At 44.5% G+C, this 22,848-nt stretch overlaps 1 protein-coding gene across 5 annotated transcripts in view; it reads left to right on the forward strand.

Annotated features, from left to right (window-relative positions):
• The window catches only part of mtx3 (metaxin 3), a 34,303-nt gene extending 12,729 nt beyond the window's left edge, over positions 1-21,574 (forward strand). For 4 of the 5 annotated variants that reach the window (XM_085982055.1, XM_085982083.1, XM_085982065.1 and 1 more), the window contains 4 exons: positions 797-873; positions 4,710-4,867; positions 16,152-16,222; positions 17,402-21,574. In XM_085982055.1, coding sequence (XP_085838181.1) covers positions 797-873; positions 4,710-4,867; positions 16,152-16,222; positions 17,402-17,503 — 408 coding nt within the window. In that variant the 3' untranslated portion in view covers positions 17,504-21,574. The remainder of the gene's footprint in view (positions 1-796; positions 874-4,709; positions 4,868-16,151; positions 16,223-17,401) is intronic. The other variant, XM_085982075.1, reaches the window with a different exon arrangement.
• Positions 21,575-22,848: the final 1,274 nt, after the last annotated feature.

Here is a 22,848-nt window from a genome sequence, read left to right on the forward strand (position 1 = left end):
GCACAAGGACTCGTCAGTTACATTTTATATTACTTTGTCATTTCTTTTGAAGGGTACTGCAACCAATGTAAAAAAAAAACTAATAATCCAAATGAAAAATGGATGAATCAAAAGCAAATATCCTAAAAAGATTGGTTAGTAAATGGGCTCTCTGTGATTCCATGCTTAATTGAAAGCACAAAACGAGACCTTGTGCATTTTCGGCAACTAGTACTAGCTGCAGAGAGAGACCCTCAATCCAAGCTTCTTGTAAACCTGTTTGCCTTGATTGCGAGTTCTGATCCGCCACATACATGTCACCAATTGGTTAGTTCCTAGTTTTGAGAACTACAACTTTTTAAAAAATAATATGATGAAGGAATGCACCAGGACGTCATGCTTTAGAAAATGCCTTGAAAGCAGGAAGATCTCGTGTTTGATCCCTGGACTATGCTGAATAAGTTGGTGGTAAGGGTACTACAATTGGCATCTGTGTCCCTGGGATAGGGAGAGGAAAATAAATTGCCACGATTCATCTTCCTGATCACCATCCATTGACCCCCTGCTGTAAAGTGCATATGTCAGGACAGGATTGGGCTTGACTGTAATTCCCCTTGCAGTTGAATAGCCTGCCAACTCTTCCTTTCTACGGTTGAACATAAAAAAAGTGGAAATGTACAAATTATTTCAGGAATCCAGAGAGATTAAATTATTATCCAGTACCATTCTGATTTTATATTGATGCATGTTTAAGAATTGCAATTTGATTTAACTGTACAACTGGATCAATTATGATTCTTTTGCATGTTTTGAACAGATCTACAGAGATGCCAAGGAGTGTCTGAACCTTCTATCCTACAGATTGGGAACATCAGATTTCTTCTTTGGGAAAATGTGAGTATTGATGGGGAACAAATGCTTCCAGCAAATTTTCAGATAAGCTGCACTTTCCTTAGGGAAAATTATATAAACTATATACTATTAACTATATATCTCTGCCCTGATTATCCATCTTCTTGATTGTCTCCCCAGAATTTACCTAGGGTTTCACCTGACTCCGAACCAGTATAGTTGCCCCTCCTGACTCTCATCCCCACCATGACAATTAAGCCCTTGATTATCCATCAGTGGGGAATGGGAATGGGGAAGGGGGTGGGGGAAGAGGCAAAACCTTTCTGTTATAACAGATAATGGAAGATATACTGTATTGTTTAAAATATTTCAAAGGAAAGTCAACTGTGGAATAACTGGATTGTTTGCACCTACTGTTCATGATCCTTGTGGATAAGCACAGTGCAATGGTGTTGCAAATTTGCTCATTTATAACTAGATCATAGATCACCAAGGAACTGCATGTACTCTAATGTAGATCTGCAAGTCACATCTCAAATCAAATCAAATCAAATCAACTTTTATTGTCATTGTTAGTGCACAAGTGCAGTACAACGAAATGTAGGCTTGCGGCTCCCGAGAGTGTACAATTTGGATTAGGATCATGCAGCTTATTTTTGGATCTGCAGGGATCTATTTTTAAATTGCACTTGTGTGTACTTCTAGAACTTTTGTAAACTGATTATTTTTGTCAGCATGTTAAAAGAAAGTTGGGATGCTGCAATGACAAAACTGTTAGACTTTTGTATTTTATTTCATACAATTTTGAAGTAGCTAGAGTTGACACGAAAGCTGCCTTTCTTTATATGAAACATATAAGATTCTGAGGGGGATTGACCGGGTAGTTGCTGAGAGGTTGTTTTCCCGGCTGGAGAGTCTAGAACTAGGGGGCATAGTCTCAAGATAAGGGGTCGGCCATTTAAGACTGAGATGAGGATTAAACAAATACTTTGGTTCTGTCTTCATGGAAGAGGACACAAATAACTTCCCAGAAATGCTAGGGAACCAAGGGTCTAGTGAGAAGGAGGAATTAAAGGAAATTAGTATTGTAAAAAAAATAGTGCTGGAGAAATTAATGGGATTGAAAGCTGATAAATCCCCAGGGCCTGATAATCTGCATCCCAGAGTGCTAAAAAAGGTAGCCATGGAAATAGTGGATGCATTGGTTGTCATCTTCCAAAATTCTATAGATTATGGAACACTTCCTGCAGATTGGAGGGTGGCAAATGTAACCCCACTATTTAAAAAAGGAGAGAGAGAGAAAACCGGGAACTACAGACCTAACATCAGTAGTAGGGAAAATGCTAGAGTCTATTATAAAGGATGTGATAACGGGACACTTAGAAAATGTCAACGGGATTAGACAAAGTCAACATGGATTTATGAAAGGGAAATCGTGTTTGACAAACCTACTGGAGTTTTTTGAGGATGTAACTGGTAGAATAGATAAGGGAGAAGCAGTGGATGTGGTGTATTTGGATTTTCAGAAGGCCTTTGATAAAGTCCCACATAAGAGGTTAGTGTGCAAAATTAAAGCACATGGGATTGGGGGTAATATACTGGCATGGATTGAAAATTGGTTAACAGACAGGAAACAGAGAGTAGGAATAAATGGGTCTTTTTCAGGGTAGCAGGCGGTGACTAGTGGGGTACTGCAGGGATCAGTGCTTGGGCCCCAGCTATTCACAATATATATCAATGATTTGGATGAGGGAACCAAATGTAATATTTCCAAGTTTGCTGACGACACGAAACTAGGTGGGATTGAGTTGTGAGGAGGATGCAAAGCGGCTTCAAGGTGATTTAGACAAGTTGAGTGTGTGGGCAAATACATGGCAGATGCAGTATAACGTGGATAAATGTGAAGTTATCATGGTTGATTGATAGCTCTGACTTCAGATGCTTTTGATTAAGCACTGGGAAATTTTCTTTAGTTCCGGCAAAAGGTCTGAACTCTGGGCGGACTGGAAATTCATGTCATCTGCATACAGTATTTGCATTGCGATGGTCTATATATTTAATTCGAAAATCCTGTTGCTTTTCAAGCTGTATAAGAAATGTCTTTTAAAAGAGCATTTTCTTTTTAAATATTGCACTGAATCCTGTATACTTGCTTCTGTATATGAACTAACTTGTAACTAAATCTGACTCAGAAATTTTAGCCTAGATTAGTATTTTCTGCCTTTAGGAGTGACCAGAGGATATGATGGTCACCCCACGTGATCTATACAGGGTAACTGTTAATCATAAGAACATAAGAACATAAGAAATAGGAGCAGGAGTAGGCCAATCGGCCCCTCGAGGAAATAGGAGCAGGAGTAGGCCAATCGGCCCCTCGAGCCTGCTCCGCCATTCAATAAGATCATGGCTGATCTGATCCTAACCGCCAATCTACTATCACTGAACCATCTCCTGAATCTAACAGAATTAGACACACGAAATAGGAGCAGGATCAGGCTACATGGCCCCTGGGCCCGCTCCGCTACCCACAGGGCCATGACCGATCCGAACCTAGACTCATGTCCAAATTCCTGCCCGCTCCCCGTAACCCTTTATTCCCTTTACTTCTAGGAAACTGTCTATTTCTGTTTTAAATTTTAAATTTATGTAATGATGTAGCTTCTACAGCTTTTTGGGGCAGCATATTCCATGGACCTACCACCCTCTGAGTGAAGTAGTTCCTCCTCATCTCAGTTTTGAAAGAGCAGCCCCTTATTCTAAGACTATGCCCCCTAGTTCTAGTTTCACCCATCATCAGGAACATCCTCCCCGCATCCACCCGATCCAACCCCTTCACAATCTTATATGTTTCAATAAGATCGCCTCTCATTCTTCTGAACTCCAATGAGTAGAGTCCCAATCTACTCAACCTCTCCTCATATGTCCATCCCCTCATCCCCGGGATTAACCGAGTGAACCTTCTTTGTACTGACTCGAGAGCAAGTATGTCTTTTCTTAAGTATGGACACCAAAACTGATCCTGGGATTAGATTCCATACATGGCCCAGGTTTCAGATTATAGGAGACTCTTGTCTACTTATGGAAACTACCTTTTGCAATGAACACAAAAAAGTGTTTGGGGGGGGAGCCTGATCTGTAACAATCCATGGCAGCTATAGTGGCCTAAATATCACAGACCAAACAGGCTGTTTAAAGTTTAAAATAAAGTGAGTTATCTAAAACGAGGAGCAGCTACTACAAGCACAAGATCCCAGAAAATGTGGACAGAGATTTAGAAGTAGCTTTGCCCGACCGTAGAGAAAAGCCAGCACCGACGTAAGCCGAAATGTGTGGACTGAGGTCGGAAAAGGACACGGTGTGGTACAGGCACAAGGCCGGAGAAACGGAGCATCAGCTCAACGTACGAGGACAAGGAAAAGGAACGTCGGCGCAAGGCGGAGGAATAATAAACCGCAGCACTGGAGTGCTCGCACATTGGTAGAGAGCAGGCTGGTAACTGCCACAAAATAACTACTACATTTAATGCTGTTGCAAATTTTAAGGAAGGGGATGACATAGATGGATTCTTGAGGACATTTGAATTATTAATGTAGGGCGAGAAGTGCAGCTGAAAGGCTGGTGCACTTTATCTGATTGGTAAAGTGCTTTCTGCATTTTTAAGGAGTCGATCTGATGCATAGTGGAAATTATAATGTGAACCAAGCGATTCTTGCTGCTTTTAACCTCACAACAGAAGCGTATAGGCTTAAATTGAAAATGTTCCCACTTTTTATTAACCAAGAACACAGGACAAAATTATTGAGGAAAAAGCCTGAGCCATAACCGCTGTCAGAATTGGCATTGTTTTATAACTTGAGTTTTCATCGTTTTATCTTCAGACCGACCAGTTTTGATGCCTTCGCATTTGGATTTCTTGCTCCTCTATATAAAGCAGAGCTGCCTAATGCTCACCTCCAGAAGCACTTGCATCAGCTCCATAACCTGTGTCACTTCTGTGACAACATCCTGACTCAGTACTTCATACAAAGCTCTGCAGGTGAGTCACTGGGCATGGTGGGTGGAATACAGTACATACTGAACCCAACTTATTCAAGATCTGTGCAGCGTTTCAGTAGAAATACAGTGGCATCCTGTTACATGCAATATGTAAAATGGTCCAGAAATAACTTGCCTCAGGAATGGATATACCGATAATTTGTTTAGGGGGGTGGGGAGGAGATTTGGTAACTATTTGCTTTCGCCAAGCATGTACTTAAATCAAAGTTACATATCTGTGGATTTCACTAGAAATAGTTACAGATCTTACTGTAAGGCCGTTTTTTTTTAATGGCATCATTTGTGATGGTGGAGTAATGCATCAGTCACGGCAAAACTGTGGCAGATGGAGTTCAATGTGGGGAAATGTGAGGCCATCCACTTTGGACCTAAGAAAGACAGAGCATTTGCTAAATGGCGAGAAGCTAGAAATTGTGGATGAGCAGAGAGATTTAGAGGCCCAAGTACCGAAATCACCAAAACCTTAGTGGACAGGTACATAAAATAATTAAAAAGGCCATTGGAATGTTGGCCTTTATCTTGAGGGCTGGAATACAGAAGTTATGTTACAGCTGTACAGAGCTCTGGTTAAACCCTATCTGGAGGACTGTGTTCAGTTCTGGGCATCACACCTCAGGATGGATATGTTGGCCTCGGAGGGGGTGCAGCGCAGATTCACCAACGTGATACCAGGGTTAAAAGGGTTAAATTATGAGGACAGGTTGGACAGACGAGACTTGTATTCCCTTGAATATAGAAGATTAAGGGGTGATCTAATTCAAGTGTTTCAGATGATTAAAGGATTTGTTAGGGTAGAGAGAGAGAGAAACTTTCCTCTGACTGTTGGCTCAGTTGGTAGTGCACTCTCCTCTGAGTCAGAAGGTTGTGGGTTCAAGTCCCACCCCAGGGACTTGAGCACAAAAACCTAGTCTGACACTCCAGTGCAGTGCTGAGGGTGGGCTGCACTGTCGAAGGTGCCGTCTTTCAGATGAAACGTTAAACCGAGGCCCCGTCTGCTCTCTTAGGTGGATGTAAAAGATCCCATGGCACTATTTAAAGAAGAGCAGGAGAGTTATCCCCGGTGTCCTGGCCAATATTTATCCCTCAACCAACATAACAAAAACTGATTATCTGGTCATTATCATATTGCTGTTTGTGGGAGCTTGCTGTGCGTAAATTGGCTGCCGCGTTTCCTGCATTACAACAGTGACTGCACTCCAAAAAGTACTTCATTGGATGTAAAGCGCTTTGAAACGTCTGGTGATCGTGAAAGGTGCTATAGAAATGCAATACTTTTTGCTGGGCTGGGCTGAATTTCAAAATTAGAGCTAGGCCGTTCAGGGGTGATGTCAGGCAGCACTTCTTCACACAAAGGTTAGTGGAAATCTGGAACTCTCTTCCCCAAAAAGCTGTTGAGGCTAGGACAATTGAAAATTTCAAAACTGGGAATGATAGTATTTTGTTCGGCAAGGGTATTCAGGGTTACAGAACCAAGTCGGGTAGATGGAGTTAAGGTACAGATCAGGCATGATCTAATCGAATGGCGGAACAGGCTCCAGGGACTGAATGACCTACTCTTGTTACAATGAGGATGCAGTTTGTTAACAGCTTAAAGTCTGTAACTTCCACTGATGGGAGATCAAGTTTCCTGCATGTTTGTTTGAGATCCTGTTGAAGGAGTTTCATTGAAAGCAAAGTAAAATTTCTTCCGACGCCCAAGGGGGTGTATAAGAAAGACTCCTTCAAAACACAATGCACCAAATAAATAAATATATCTTTTTAATCTGTCCACTCCTTTCTACCACCCTCCGTCCGTTTTCTTCAGCTACTGTTACTATTCCCTTCACACACCTCCAAGCAGATGGTTACAGAGCAAGAGCAGCAAAGGCTCTGCCATCTCCTGGTTGGGGAACTGAAGGATTGCATATGGCCAGAGAGATCCAAGAACTGGAAAAAGGGAGAAAATGCTTCAATATGGAAAGAAACGGCAGGGAACGAGCTGTAGGCAAGGGAACTCCACAGAGCAGAGCGGTGAATCCGAGTTGGGGGCAGTGGGAATTTAATAGGACAATCTAGACTGCCAAGAATTCACATTCTTTTAGTTGGCCCAGAGTGTGATCTATTCTAGCGGTTGGATTGCTGGTTTGAACATAGAATTTAGCTTGTTTATAGTATGAAAGGAGCCCATACTTGTGCTGCTACCATGAACATAACGTAACGTGGAACCTGTATTTCACTGGGGTGGGAATAGAACGTTAAACCTTAGCTCATTAACATTCTACCTCTACATTTATTTAACTACTCTGAGCACAATACCAACGTGCATAAACAAGAGAGTAGAGGTACAGATAAGCGTGCAGGTGCAGTCGGCAGGAAAATAGAAGAGGGTGAAGTTTCTTTTGCACATTTGTTTGGATGGTCTTTTCCAATGAGTTTGGTTGATAGTTCAGCTTCCCCCCCCCCCCGCCCCCAGCCCTGACCATTAAAAAGGGAAATTGTAGAACGAATTGCCTCAGGTTGCTCTTGTGCACCTCCTAGCAGCCAGATTATGAGTAATGTTAACAGAGCCTCAAACCACTTCCTCAGCCTGTCCTCCTGTCCGGCAATTGGGGTAGGGGTGAACGGGGACCCTAGAGACTGGAAGAAAATTTGGAGGATGGTCCTCTAAATAGATTTATTCTCTACCCTTTTGGTTTGGAATACTTCTGCTGGTTCTGTACTTTTCTCTGCACTACTGCTTGAAATTTATTTTTCATGGAGATTGCTTCCAGGTAGGCAGCATTTTTGAAAACGGCTGCAAAAGTTAATAATCCAATCAACAGAGAGGTTTTTAAAGCTTTTAATTGGAAGCCACTATCTTTTTTTTGCCCATATGGCCAATGTCATTTCCGAGCCCCCTGCAACAGCCCATGTTGTGCTCGTGCCTGGGCACTCTGCTCCTTTTCCTTTGCGTATGCACCTTGGGTATTGTCCACAGGGTAGTGCCCTCAATCCATTTTGTTGCAAGGATGTGCCCAGAATCTATATAAAGAAAATGGTTTTCACAGAACCACAGCTACAGCACAGAAGGAGGCCACTCGGCCCATCGTGCCCATGCTGGCTCTTTGAAAGAGCTATCCAATTAGTCCTACTTTCCTGCTCTTTCCCCATAGCCCAGCCTATTTTTCCTCTTCAAGTATTTATCCAATTCCCTTTTGAAAGTTAATAGTAAATCTGCTTCTACCACCCTTTCAAGCAGTGCATTCCAGATCATAACAAGTTGCTACGTAATTTGTTTTCCCTCATGTCGCCATTGGTTCTTTTCTGAGTTACCTTAAATCTGTATTCTCTGGTTACCATCTTTTCTGCCAGTGGAAACAGATTCTCCTTATTTACTCTATTAAAACCCTTTATAATTTTGAACACCTCTATCAAATCTCCCCTGTTTCTCTAGTCTCGCCATGTAATTGAAGTCTTTCATCCCTGGTACCATTCGAGTAAATCCCCTCTGCACCCTCTCTAAGGCCTTGACATCCTTCCTAAAGTGTGGTGCCCAGAATTGGCCATTTCCGCCACCTCCAAAGTGATCCCACCACCAAACGCATCTTCCCCTCCCCTCCCCTTTCAGCATTCCGTAGGGACCGCTCCCTCCGAGACACCCTAGTCCACTCCTCTATCACCCCCAGCACCCCTTCCCCTTCGCCCGGCACCTTCCCGTGCAAGCGCAGGAGATGTAACACCTGCCCTTATACCTCCCCCCTTCCCACTGTCCAGGGCCCCAAACACCCCTTCCAGGTGAAACAGCGATTTACTTGTACTTCTTGCAATCTAGTATACTGTATTCGCTGCTCACGATGTGGTCTCCTCTACATTGGGGAGACCAAACGCAGATTGGGTGACCGCTTTGCGGAACACCTCCGTTCAGTCCGTAAGGGTGACCCCGAGCTTCCGGTCGCCTGTCATTTTAATTCACCGCCCCATTCCCACTCGGACCTCACCGTCCTCGGCCTCTTGCATTGTTCCACGGAAGCTCACCGTAAACTCGAGGAACAGCACCTCATCTTCCGATTAGGCACTTTACAGCCTTCCGGACTCAATATCGAGTTCAACAATTTCAGATCATAACCTCGGGCCCCTATTACATTTTTACTTATTTTTTATCCACACCTTTGTTTTGGCCTCCCCCCACCCCTTTTTTTTTCTCTCTCCCACATGGCAGCTGTCTCCCATTCTGCCAGCGCATTTCACACCTAATCTAGAGCAGTCTTTTGTCTCTCCACTAGTCCTATCACCATCTCGTCTCGTTTTGAATACCTCTTAATGTCTCTCCTCTTTTGTTCTCTCCCAGCCTGGCCTCTTAATCTATTTCATTTCCTGTGCTTCTTTAGTCTTGACAAAGGGTTCACCTGAAACGTTAACTCTATTTTCTCTCCACGGATGTTGCCTGGCCTGCTGAGTTTTTCCAGCATTTTCTGTTGTTATTTTGAATACTCCAGCTGGGGCTGAACCAGTGATTTATAAAGGTTTAGCATAACTTCCTTGCTTTTGTACTCAATGCCTCTTTATTAAGCCAAGGATCCCCTTTACCTTTTTAACAGCCTTCTCAGCTTGTTCTGCCACCTTCAAAGACTTGTGTACATACAAGTCTTTGAAGGTGGCAGAACAAGCTGAGAAGTCTCTGTATTCCTGCACCCCCTTTAAAATTTACCAGTTAGCTTATATTGCCTCGCCTCATTCTTCCTACCAAATTGAATCACTTCACACTTCTCTGCGTTAAATTTCATCTGCCATGTGTCTGCTCATTTCACCAATCTGTCTATGTCCTCCTGAAGTCTGTTGCTATCTCCCTCACTGATTACTATATTTCCGAGTTTCATGTCACCTGCAAACTTTTGAAATACCCAACTCTAGGTCACTAATATATATCAAAAAGAGCAGTGGGTCCAGCACCGACCCCTGGGGGACAGCACTGCACCCTTCCCTCCAGTCTGAAAAACAACCGTTCACCACTATTCTCTCCTTTCTGTCCCTTGGCCAATTTCGTATCCACAGAGCCACTGACCCTTTAATTGGGCTTCAATTTTGCTAACCAGTCTATTATGTGGTACTTTATCAAACGCCTATTGAAAGTTGATATACACAACAATAACCCTCTTCATTACTTCATCAAAGAACTCAAATCAAGTTAGTCAAACACTATTTGCCTTTAACAAATCCGTGCTGGTTTTCATTTATTAACCCATATTTTTCCAAGTGCCAATTAATTTTGTCCCGGATTATTGTCTCTAAAGTTTGCCACTCCACCGTTAGGCTGACTGGCCTATAATTGCCGGGTCCATCCCTCCCTCCCTCCTTTTTTGAACAGTGGTATTGTAGCAATTAACGAATTCCTACGAATAACAGAGATCGACACCAGAGAACGATTAAACAGGTCTTTACTCAACGGAGATGCCACGAGGACTGACTGGGCAGTCCCGTGATTTGCGACGTGACGTCATCGCGTTTTCCTGCGCCCTTAAAGGGGCCACGCCCCGTACATGCAAACTCTATATACAAAACACAGTAATGCCTAACACAATGGTACAGGTTTAGGCTGGTGTTAGAAACTTGTTAAAGAGAATTATATACAGTTAGCCAGAGTCATTCAGTGGTTCTGCCACATGCGCCCCCCCAGAATTTGCTTTAACGGACAAAGTCAAATGGTGAGGGGGTCTGACAAGCCTGTCAGAACGACTCCTGTACTCTCGAGGCGGCTGGTGGGCGGGCGCACTTGGTCTGCTGTAACGACGCCGGGTGGCCGACCCCGTCTCGGCGGTTGTGCTGTCTCGACGGGGCGGTCGAGGTCCAAATGTGCTGGCTTTAAGCGGTCGACCGAAATGTGGTCCGGTTTACCACCGACATCTACCGTGAAGGTTTTGTCCCCTGCTTCCAACACGCGGAAGGGACCGGTATATGGGGCCTTGAGCAGATCCCTATGCGCGTCATGGCGAATAAAGACGTATTCAGCCTTGTGAAGCTCCGTGGGAACGTGTGACTTCTGCGGCCCGTGGTGCGAAGTGGGCACCGGTGCGAAACATCTGCCGCCTCTTGGTGACTAGCAAGCTGGGCAGACGCGGACCATTGCTCCGTCGATGTTGGTAGGAAGTCCCCTGGGACCCGCAGCGGCTGACCATACACCAGCTCCGCTGATGAAGAGTGAAGGTCTTCTTTGGGGGCCGTGCGAAGGCCTAACAGGACCCACGGTAGCTTGTCTGCCCATCCAGCGTCCTGGAGGCTGGCCCTCAGGGCGGCTTTCAGTGACCGGTGGAAACGTTCGCAGAGGCCATTCGCCTGTGGGTGGTAGGCTGTGGTGCGGTGTAATTTGACACAGAGTCCTTGGGCCACTGCATTCCAGAGTTCGGAGGAAAACTGTGGTCCCCTGTCTGACGAAATATTGGCGGGTACTCCGAAACAGGCGATCCAGGAGGAAATGAACGCCCTGGTCACGTCCGCCGAAGTAGTGGATGACAGGGGGACCGCCTCCGGCCATCTGGTGGTGCGGCCAACCATGGTCAGGATGTGTGAAAAACCATGGGAGGGTGGGAGTGGTCCTACCAGGTCCATGTTGACGTGGTCAAAACATCGCTCCGGAACTGTGAAGGCAGCCAACGGAGCTTTGATGTGGCGCTGTACCTTGGCCTTTTGGCCCAGTCGCGGACATCCTTATGCATGCCATGCCATGCCATACAAATTTCGCTGACATCAGTTTCTGAGAGGCCTTCATTCCAGGGTGTGACAACCCATGTATGGCGTCGAACACTTTGCCGCGCCAGACGACCAGCACGATAGGGCGAGGATCCTGTACGGAGACGTCACACAACAGCGTGGTACCTGCCGAATGGAACTTGACGTCGGGCAACTGGAGGCCAGTGATGGCCGTTCGGTAAGCTTGGACTTCCGGGTCTGAGGCTTGGTCCGCTGCCATGAGGGCGTAGTCGATGCCCAAATGAATCGTATTGACGATCGCGCGGGAGAGGCAGTCTGCCACCAGGTTGTCCTTACCGGCCACGTGTCGTATATCCGTGGTGAATTTGGATATGTAGGTCAGTTGACGCTGCTGTCGGGCTGACCACGGTTCGGCGGTCTTGGACATTGCAGAGGTCAGCGGCTTATGGTCCACAAAAGTGGTGAAAGGACGTCCTTCCAGAAGGAACCGAAAATGGCGGATGGCCAGAAAAATGGCAAGCAACTCCCGGTCGAACGTGCTGTATGCTCTCTCGTTCTGCCATAGTTGACGGCTGAAGAATGCCAACGGCTGCCACGTCCCGTTCACCCACTGCTGTTGCACGGCACCGACTGTGTAGTCCGACGCGTCAGTGGTGAGGGCGATGGTGGCTCCTGGCAGCGGGTGCGCCAGCATAGTCACGTTGGCTAAGGTGCTTTTGGTGTCTGCGAACGCTCGGGCCATGTCATCCGTCCAGTCTACCGGGTTCTTGCCAGTTTTGCCCTTGAGGGCCTCGTACAGGGGCTGCATGAGTAGTGCCGCCTTAGGCACGAAACAGTGGTAAAAGTTTACCATGCTTAGGAATTCATGCAGGGCCTTTATGTTCTGCGGGCGTGGAAAGGATGTCACCACCTCTACCTTCGAAGATAAATGCGAGGTTATCCACTTTGGGGGTAAAAACAGGAGGGTAGATTATTATCTAAATGGCAATAGATTGGGAGATGGGGAAGTGCAGAGGGACCTGGGTGTTCTTGTGCACCAGTCACTGAAGGAGAGCATGCAGGTGCAACAGGCGATTAAGAGGGCAAATGGTATGTTGGCCTTCATATCAAGGGGGTTCGAGTATAGGAATAGGGATACCTTACTACAGCTGTACAAGGTGCTGGTGAGACCGCATCTGGAGTATTGTGTACAGTTTTGGTCGCCCCATCTGCGGAAGGATGTTCTTGCCATGGAAAGAGTGCAACGGTGATTCACCAGGCTGATACCTGGAATGGCGGGAATGACCTACGAAGAGAGATTAAATAGTTTGGGCTTGTACTCACTGGAGTTTAGAAGATTGAGAGGGGATCTCATCGAAACATATAAAATTATGGCAGGCCTGGACAGGCTGAATTCCGAGAGAATGTTTCCAATGGCCGGGGAGCACAGAACCAGGGGCCACAGTCTAAAAATAGCGGGCAAATCATTTAAAACAGAGATGAGGAAGAATTTCTTCACTCAAAGAGTGGTGAGCCTGTGGAATTCCCTGCCACAGAGGGCTGTGAAGGCTAATTCAATAAATATTTTCAAGAGAGAATTGGATATATTTCTGAAGGCTAAGGGGATTAAGGGTTACGGAGAAAAGGCGGGGACGGGGTACTGAACTGGTAAGATCAGCTATGATCTCAGACGAAGATCAGCCATGATCTCATTGAATGGCGGAGCAGGCTCGAAGGGCCGAATGGCCTACTCCTGTTCCTATCTCTATGTTTCTATGTTTCTATGTAAAGGAACCGCTCCCTCTGAGGTGATGCGATGCCCCAGGAAGTCAATTTGGTGCAGGCCAAACTGACACTTGGCCGGGTTGATAATCAGACCGTGTTGGCTGAGGCGTCGAAAAAGGGTGCGTAGGTGACAGGTATGTTCTTCCTTAGTAGGACTGGCAATTAGAATATCGTCCAGGTAGACGAAGAGGAACTTGAGGTCCTGCAGCACGGAGCCCATCAGGCGTTGGAAAGCCTGGGCGGCGTTCTTCAACCCAAATGGCATCCGTAAAAACTCGAAGAGGCCGAATGGGGGTGATGACTGTGGTCTTCTGGATGTCTTGTGGATGAACTGGGACCTGGTGGTAGCCCCGGACGAGGTCGACTTTTGAGAACACTGTGTTCCCTGCCAAATGGGCAGAGAAATCCTGGTTATGGGGGATCGGGTACCGATCAGGAGTGGTGGCGTCGTTTAGTCGCCACATGGCCGCCATCCGCTGCCAGGCTTCGGGACGATATGGAGGGGTGAAGACCAGGGACTATTCGACTGGCGAATAATCCATAACCATTCCATGGTTGCGAACTCCGCCTTTGCGACCTCCAGCTTGCCAGGTTCTAGGCGCCGGGCCCGCGCGTAGACCGGGGGGCCGTTGGTGGTGATGTGGTGTTCCACACCATGTTTCATGGTTGTGGAGGAGAACGTGGGTCTTGTCAGGTCGGGGAATTCGCTGAGCAGGTGAGCGAACTCATCAGGAGTCGGGCACGCACAGGAGACGGTGCGTGACGTAGTGTTACTGCGGTAACATGGAAGAGAATTAAAAGTTGCTGCGTTGATCAGCCGCCGGTTCCTAACGTCGACCAGGAGGCTGCTGGCACACAGGAAATCCGCGCCGAGGAGGGGCTGGGAAATTTTGGCCGTAACAAACTCCCAGTGAAAACGTTGCCCCCCGAGGCACAACTCCACTCGCCGTCTGCCGAAGGTCCGAATTGTTCCGCCATTGGCCGCTTCAAGGGCGGGGCCGTGATTCCCCGCCTGCACATCGAGGGCGGACGCAGGTAAAATGCTGCACTGCGCTCCGGTGTCGCACAGAAAACGACGACCGGAGAGAGTATCGGTAATGAAGAGCAATTTTCCCGCGTTGCCGATCGCCATCACGGCCGCGGGGTGCCCGTTAGACCCGTTCCTCGGTGATTGCAGTGTCAGTCATTGGTGTTTTTTTGGGGGGGAAAACTGCAGGGAGGGCGGCAATGCTTCGCTTTCGCGCCGAACTGCGCGTGGTAGAAACACAGCCCAGCAGGCGGACGAGCTGGGGCGGTGTCTGCGGGGGATGGGCGCCTCGTGGCGGCGCAGTACTGCCGAGTTACAGCGAAAATTTTGTCAGCCTCCGCAGTGTTGCGCAGTCTTCAACTTCAGATCTGGCCAGGGCAGCTTGTACCTGTTCAGGCAGTTGGTTGAGGAAAATCTCGTGGAATAGGAAACATTCCCGTTCTGAGCCCAGGAGTGTGAACATTTGGCTCATCAATTCTGAAGGCTTGGAGTCCCCGAGCCTGGGCATAGCGAGTAATCGACGGGCGCGCTCCGATTTTGTGAGCCCGAAAACCTGCAGTAACCGCGCCTTGAGGGTTTCATACTTGCACTCCGTTGGGGGGTTTTTGAGGAGGCTGTCAAGTGCGGAGACCACGTAAAGATACTTGGTCTGATCTGCATCGATGTTCCTCAGGGCGAACTGGGCCTCGACCTGAATAAACCACGAGGGCGCTTGCTGCTCCCAGAACTGCGGTAGCTTTAGGGAAACGGTGTTCGCTTCCATGCTGTGCTCTTTTGTGAAAACGTTCACAAAAACGGGGTCACCAATGTAGGAATTAACGAATTCCTACGAATAACTGAGATCGACACCAGAGAACGATTAAACAGGTCTTTACTCAACGGAGATGCCACGAGGACTGACTGGGCAGTCCTGTGGTTTGCGACATGACGTCATCGCATTTGCCTGCATTTTCCCACGCCCTTAAAGGGGCCACGCCCCGTACATGCAAACTCTATATACAAAACACAGTAATGCCTAACACAATGGTACAAGTTTAGGCTGGTGTTAGAACCTCGTTAAAGAGAATTATATACAGTTAGCCAGAGTCATTCAGTGGTTCTGCCACAGTATAACATTTGCAATCCTCCAGTTCTCTGGCACCACTCTCGCATCTAAGGATTGGAAGATTGTGGCCAGATCCTCTGCAATTTCCACCCTTGCTTCTCTCAGCAAGCTAGGGTGCATCCTTGGGTGCTTTTGAATGCACTGCTTCATTTTACTCAAATCGTTGAGTTCTTTTATTTTAATTCAATGTCCCTTTCAAGACAGGACTCCAGCAAAGCAGTGCAAGTTTGAATTAAAAAGAAAATTCAAATACAGTATTAATGAGGCAACTTACCAGAGAAAAGCTCCATAAGTCTAAAATCTTGTCTCCTCTCTCCTTCCCCCTTGGAGAGATAGTAGGGACAGAAATCTGATCATGGACCTTGTATCTGTGCTTAATCTTGTCTCTGAACATTCTTCCTGTTGATTTCCAAGATACATTGATGGTGTTGCAGAATCTGAAATGCATAGAAAGAGCTCTTTGTGTAGATCAGATGTTTAAGTATAGTTTGCTTTTGAATGCACTGCTTCATTTTTTAATTGAACAAATGTTAATATAGCCTGCAATTAACTGTTTATGATGGAATTTGCAAATGTTGTTGCTTTGTAAGGGCCCCAATCTGTGGGCGTGTAACAGTTCATTGCATGCATACTCCTTTGTCTCACTTGCCGAAATGCTCCTCTTGCTGCTATTTTGTTCTGTTTTTTTTTATGCTGGCCCCTTAGAAGATGTGATGGATGCAAACCTGCAGAAGCTGACGCAGCTTGTAAACCAGGAATCCAACCTGATTGAGAAGGTTGATTCTTTTAATTGCTTTTTCTATTGAACCAATCTGTTCTATAAAGTGCCAAGACCCTGAATAATGATTCACTCCCAGTCTAGTTCGCACACTGAGCAGCATGCATTAGATTAAAGTTTTCCTACCAGACTATTGCCTAATACATTACAGTTGAATTCTGATGCACTGTCTAGTGCCATGCTGAGTCATACAGACAAAGGAGGTTCCAGGTTAATTCCTTTGTTCTGAATCAGATGTAAGAACACCACAATTGGCCTGGTGCTCATGTGCTAGAGAAGGGAATGTTCATCGAAGATTCCAGCTCCCGATGACTATCCAGCGCCATTTGCCTGAAAGTGTGTGGAAGCCGGGTGAGGATTTGGCTGAGATTTCCCCGCCAGTTGAATATCCTGCTAACATTCACTGTCTAAACTCTCTCACGGCAAGGTTCGAGAAAGCTGATGACACCTGCAAAACTGACGGCAGGAGTTACCATGCTCATGGGAAGAGGGAAGAAAACTGGAAAAGGAAATTCCAACACGTATTTCAAGCTGATCCTTTGTCACGCTTTGCCTCTGTTTCTGGAAAGAGTCACTAATTCTGCTGATTATAATAACTCACCATGTCTTGTACATACTGGAGCTGGAGTTAAGCATAGGAGAATATTGGTGTATTTTTGACAGTATAATTTGCCTTCAATTATGGCAGTGTTAAATTTATATATTTTTATCATAAAATTAAAGCCTATTCATGTAAATAACCTTGGAATAAATGAACTTGTGTTGTCAGTGTCGTACAATATATTTTAATAATTGCCACAAATAATCAGCTTTGAAATCTAATATTAGTATTGGCTGTATAACAATATAGAAATGTTTCCAATACTTATATTGACCTGAAGCAAAACATGGGATAGTGCCCTATTCCCACCTTCTTTTAGTCACACATATGACATATAAAAGCATTGGCACATATTGTGAAAGAACAGCATTTTTAGGTGCAAATTTGTTGAAGTAGAAGAAACCAATAATGTTAATATTAGACAATTACATTTCTTAAGTTTAAATTAAAAAAATTAAATCCAATAATAGACTGGTTGGGCCAAATGGCCTGTTTCTGTGCCGTATATCCTATGTAATGTAATCCTATGTAATAAGCATGAAGAGATATCTATCAAATCTTTTTTTTCCCCTGTAGATGGACGACAATCTTCGCAACAGCCCCCAGCACAAACCTCAAAGTGCAGCCCCCTCCAAATTGACCCCCACGAGCAGTGAAGCCTGCTCATCGCAACATTAATTGCTTTGACTGTTTTTGTTGCCTATGTATTTGCAGCAAGTCTTGTGTTAACAGAACTTTAACATGGCTACGGATCTAAGAATAGGACTGTGGAATGGGAGATAAATAAAACGTGCCATTTTGAGGTGAGGTATCTGAGGTTCTGTACTGAACGTGTATCCGAGACGGAGAGATCTGAAAGCTTCACTTAAAACAGTGGAACTCGTTATATCTGTTGTTTCCAATTCAGCAGCTGGAGCGAAGGAAACAACACCCCTTCTGACGCAACATTTCAGGCACACATTTCTGATTTTTTAAAAAGCATTAGAGTTTAATATGTTTTAAACTACAATAGACAATTGACTGCTGTTGGGGGTTCTCATTTGATATAGCTCTACTTGTTATAGATGGAGGTAAGACGTGCCAGTTTTTGATGGCTTGACCAGGTGGCTGCCAATTCTGGAGGCAAATGCCATCTGGAAGCAGCAGCATTTCTTAGAATACTATACTCTTTTAGCCTTGCTGTCTATAGTATACAGATGCTGTCCAACTCTGGCTAAGACAAGTGACCAGCCACTCCTTAATAGCTCTCATTATTAGTAGCTTGTTTGAACTGCAAAAGTTGTACCTCAAGTAATGTTTTGTAAAGGGCTGCAGTTATTTGGCCTCAATCAATGCATTGTTGACTCCATAGTTTCAGTGGAGATGCCTTTAGTACAGAATGACAAAGTATTGTAAATAATGTTAGGATGTTATTTTCCTAAAATTTCATAGATCAATTAATAAAGTAAGGACAATGTCAGAATGCATTTAAAACATTTTTGACTTTAGAAGCAGCAAAAGCTTTTGGAGAAAAATGTGCTTTTGAACTTTTTACATTGTTCCATTTCATGAATGTATGTAATGGTTTCTAACTAACTGAAGTGCATGAGAAAACAATCAGTTGGAATCAGTTCAGACTTGTACCCTATCAAATTTAGTTCAGATGCTGCTGTGAATTGAAGCCACAAAACTTCTTGCAGTTGAAACTGAATCAGTTAACTTGAGTTAGTGTATCAAATTTAATCTCGATCTGTGCGAGGGGGAGTATTTTCAGTGTGGAACGTGAACAAATATTCTTAATGGATTGTTTACACCGATCATTTGAACCCCAATTATTCAAGAAAGATTGTAAATTGGTTTAAACATCATTGTTTAAACAAAAATTTGTACATGAATAAGTAAAAAGACAGTTATGAATGGTATGCTTTAATTGCAATTCTATTGTGATAAAGCTAACTTTTTGAAAAAGGACATTAATTATTGTGCCTTTAATTACTGTTTTGTTAAACTCAGATCCTGTCCTGATAAAATACAGCTCTCTTTATATAAAAAAAAAAAAAAAATTGGTTCTCATGCAGAAAGAAAAAAAACTCAAATCATTATATTTACATAAATATTCTTTGAAGGTTTAGTACATTTTCTGTGTTTTATACAGTCCCGTGTTTAAAATTCTCCTCAAGAATGCTTTATTTCCAAATCTACAGTGTGGACATCCTTGTGCGCAGCCAAGTGTACTGTGAAATGTTGCTAATAGCAATTTAAAAGCAAGAAAATTCAAAGAAATCTAGTGAATGTACTGGATAAGACAGAGTTTTTAGTAGGCATCTATATCCCTGAGGTTTTCAATTTTGATTGTTTTGTGAGAGGATTGAGACTATTTGCACAAGGCTGCTTAGTAAGTATGATTTTATGAGTTAACTGTAGCGATTGAACAAGCTTCTGTTGACCATCTATCGTTCTATAGTATTCAGTTTATATCTGAGTAACTGGATATTACACTTTCAATTGATTAGTGCTGCTCCAACCTATTGACGCCTTGTATGTTTGCTTTGTGTGTGCTTGGTGTAACTTGAGCAGGTGGGAACACGGTTTGTTTTCAAGTGTTACAGCGACAAAAGTAAGTTTTTCTTCTATTTCTTGTGTAACAGCTAATACAGCTGATTTTTATATTGCTAATTTAATATTTAGGCTGGTTGTATTTCATATATTGTTAGGATATGATTACTGCTGCATACCGCACTTTATCATTTATCGACAACAACTTGTGTCCAGATGGCTTGAACTTGGACTAACCACCTCCAAATGTTTGTTGTGCACATTTAAAAAATTTTTTGTAGAGGAAGTTTTCCACCATTATTTAATAGTTCCTGATTATGTACGATAACAGCTGCTGTTTTTAAAACTTGAAAGCCTTTATATTCTAAAGTAGTTGTAAATGCTGGGGTTGCTTGCCAGAGTCTAAATTCAGTGTTGATTTTCAACCCTTTTGTTGGTTTCATCAGATTCGGTGTTTTTTTTTCCAAGTTACAAAATCATCATTTTCAAATGTTCCTCCTGCTTGACATAGTCTTCTTAGGCAGTCCCTTGGAACCGAGGATGACTTGCTTCCACACTAAAAATGAGTTCTCACGTGACTGATGAGTCCAATGCGGGACCTACAGTCTCTGTCACAGGTGGGGCAGACGGTGGTTGAAGGGGCAGGTGGGTGGGGTGCTTGGGTTGACGTGCGCTCCTTCCGCTGCTTGCACTTGGCTTCCGCTTGCTCCCGGCAAAGAGACTTGAGATGTTCGGCGCTTTCCCGGATGCTTCTCCTCCACTTTGTGCAGTCTTGGGCCAGGGATTCCCAGGTGTCGGTGGGGATGTTGCACTTTTTCGAGGAGGCTTTGAGGGTGTCCTTGAAGCATTTCCTCTGCCCACCTTGGGCTCTCTTGCCGTGTCGGAGCTCCGAGTAGAGCGCTTGACATAGTGGCAAATACAGATCTGTGCACTGGCACAGAAAGAGCATCCAACCCAGAAAGACAGGCAAGTAACTCTCTGAGGAGCAGCTGTGCCTTTGTAGATAGATCAGAGTCACTCTGAGAAGCAAGTGTGCATACATACATACAGTGGTTCAAGAAGATGGCTCCCCATCATCTTAAAGGCAAGTAGGAATAGGCAATAAATGCTGCCCTTGCCAGCGATACCCACATCCCAAGAAATAATGTTTTAAAAACACATGGGTTACAAAGTAGCTTGAAGCAACAGATGTGCATGGTGTTTGTAACATATGCGCTATCTTTAAAATTTTGCATTCGTAGGGTTTAATTAGATATTACCAGTTAACCCAAAAACTAGGAATACTGCCTATAACATGAATGCAGTTTTGGATGCATCGAGGTGCAAAATATAACTAAAGTTGGTTTCCTTGCATGCTGAGTATAAATAATACTTGACCATCGACTCCAACATATGTGCTTTAAGAAGGTAAGTCTGACACTGATACAAAAGCAAAATACTGCGGATGCTGGAAATCTGAAATAAAAACAGAAAATGCTGGAAATACTCAGCAGGTCGGGCAGCATCTGTGGAGAGAGAAACAAGAGTTAACGCTTCAGGCCGATGACCTTTTCGTCATTTTGAAGATCTGTCATTAACAGCAGGCGGATATTTTGAAAGCTTTGAAAGGTGTTTACACCTCCAAAGTTCACTGTTGGAACAGATGGCATGCATTGGTTCTGTTCTCATGTCGTCATCTTGTTGTAACCTTGAAGTAATGTGACAGACCATGCACGTTGACTGACTTGTGTTTTCTTTTTATTCATTCACAGGATGTGGGTGTCTCTGGCAAGGCCAGCATTTATTGCCCAACCCTAGTTGCCCTGAGCCGGGGGGTGGGGTGGGGTGGGACAGCGGAAGGATGCCTTCTTGAACCACTGCCATACATGTGGTGATTCTTGGTTATTCCTTGTAGTAATTTGATACACCTGTGTGGCTCGCTAGGCCACTTCAGAATGAGGTTAAGAGCCAACTGGAGCCGCGTGTAGGCCGTGTAAGGACGGCGGGTTTCCTTCCCTAAAGGACGTTTAATAAACCAGTTGGATTTTTACGACAATCTGACAGCTTCACGGTCACTTTTACTGCAGTGTTGTCTTTAAGCTGCGTGGCTGAGCAGCACCTTGGAGGTCCCACGCAGCCGGCTCACCAGCTTTTAAAGGGAAAAACCGTGCATGCATGCAATTTTGATTGGGCCACGCAGCCCGTTAAAGGGGCGGTGCGGCCCCCCCCCCCCCCCCCCCCAAAAAAAAAAATTAGGGGGAACATTGCTTCACTGGTGTCAGCTTTTTATTTCCAGATTTGTTTTTAAACTCAATTCAAATTCTCAAACTGCCCTGTTGGGATTTGTTCTCTAGTTTGTCCAGGCCTCTGAATTGCTAGTCCAGTAACAAGCACTACTACCCCACCCACGTTTACTCTCTGACAGTGATCTAACCTCAATCAGGATAATATAACAGGCAGTGTGTGTTACCTCAATCGAGTTAATCGTGTGGCGGGCCTTGGTTGTCCTTTTTAAGTGGGATGTTGTAAATTTCATAAAGACCTTGTATGAAAGATCTAGAGAGCCAAAGTACACTGAAACCTTCAGATTTAGAGCTCACAGTGCAGCCATCATAATAGTGTGCAATAATCAGGAGTTGAAAAATTTCATTAATGTGATGGGGGTCAGCTAGTAAAATATTCAGATTTAAATCTAAAATAACAAATATTTAGACAGTTACAGTCTTCTAGCTGTGATTCATTCTAAACTCTGAGTAATGCCTCTTAGATTTAGACACTGTGGGTACATTGACATTCCAAAGAGCCTGTCTCTGAATGCAGAGAAAGGGTCAGAATCACTTCTCTCTTGTTTGTTGCTGTTGGTTATCAGCTATTGCAAACTCCTGTTTGTTTTTTTAAGGCAAAAAGGTACAGACTGCAGCCATTGATCATTCCAGGGGTGGTGCAGGAGGAAATGACAGCCCTCCCTCTCAATTCAGAGTCTCCAAGGAAAAATAAGAAAGTACAGCAGAACTGCTAGATCATAGACTCATAGAATGATACAGCACAGCAGGAGGCCATTTGGCCCATCGTGCCTGTGCTGGCTCTTTGAAAGAGCTAACTATTTAGTCCCACTCCCCATAGCCCCATATTTTAATGGATGCCCCATGGAGTTGCCTATAGCAAGCTGGATGATGCGTTGGTTTATAAAAACAGAAGAAGTGTGTTAACATGTAATTCTGCTGCTGAAGTGAATTTGTGTCCTTTTTTAAGGTTAAATAAAGACCAGGTGAGCTCAATCCAGGTTTAGTTTCTTCTGGGTTTGCAGACTAGAGGGTTGTTAAAAATTTCAGGCTAGAAGTCAGAACCTTGGATAAGCTGCCTGGTTTTGTGTTTTTTTTTACAGTCATTCTAATTCCCATGCCAATAAGGAATTTTCCCTTACTACAGTATTTCTCTGTATATTGCAAGTACATGCTACTCCTGGTAAGTCAGAGAATGTGGTATTCTATTAGGATAGCAACATTACA

The sequence above is a fragment of the Somniosus microcephalus genome, chromosome 1, assembly GCF_052327205.1.
Source record: "Somniosus microcephalus isolate GS21.2 chromosome 1, FLI_Smic_1.0, whole genome shotgun sequence".
Lineage (NCBI taxonomy): Eukaryota > Metazoa > Chordata > Chondrichthyes > Squaliformes > Somniosidae > Somniosus > Somniosus microcephalus.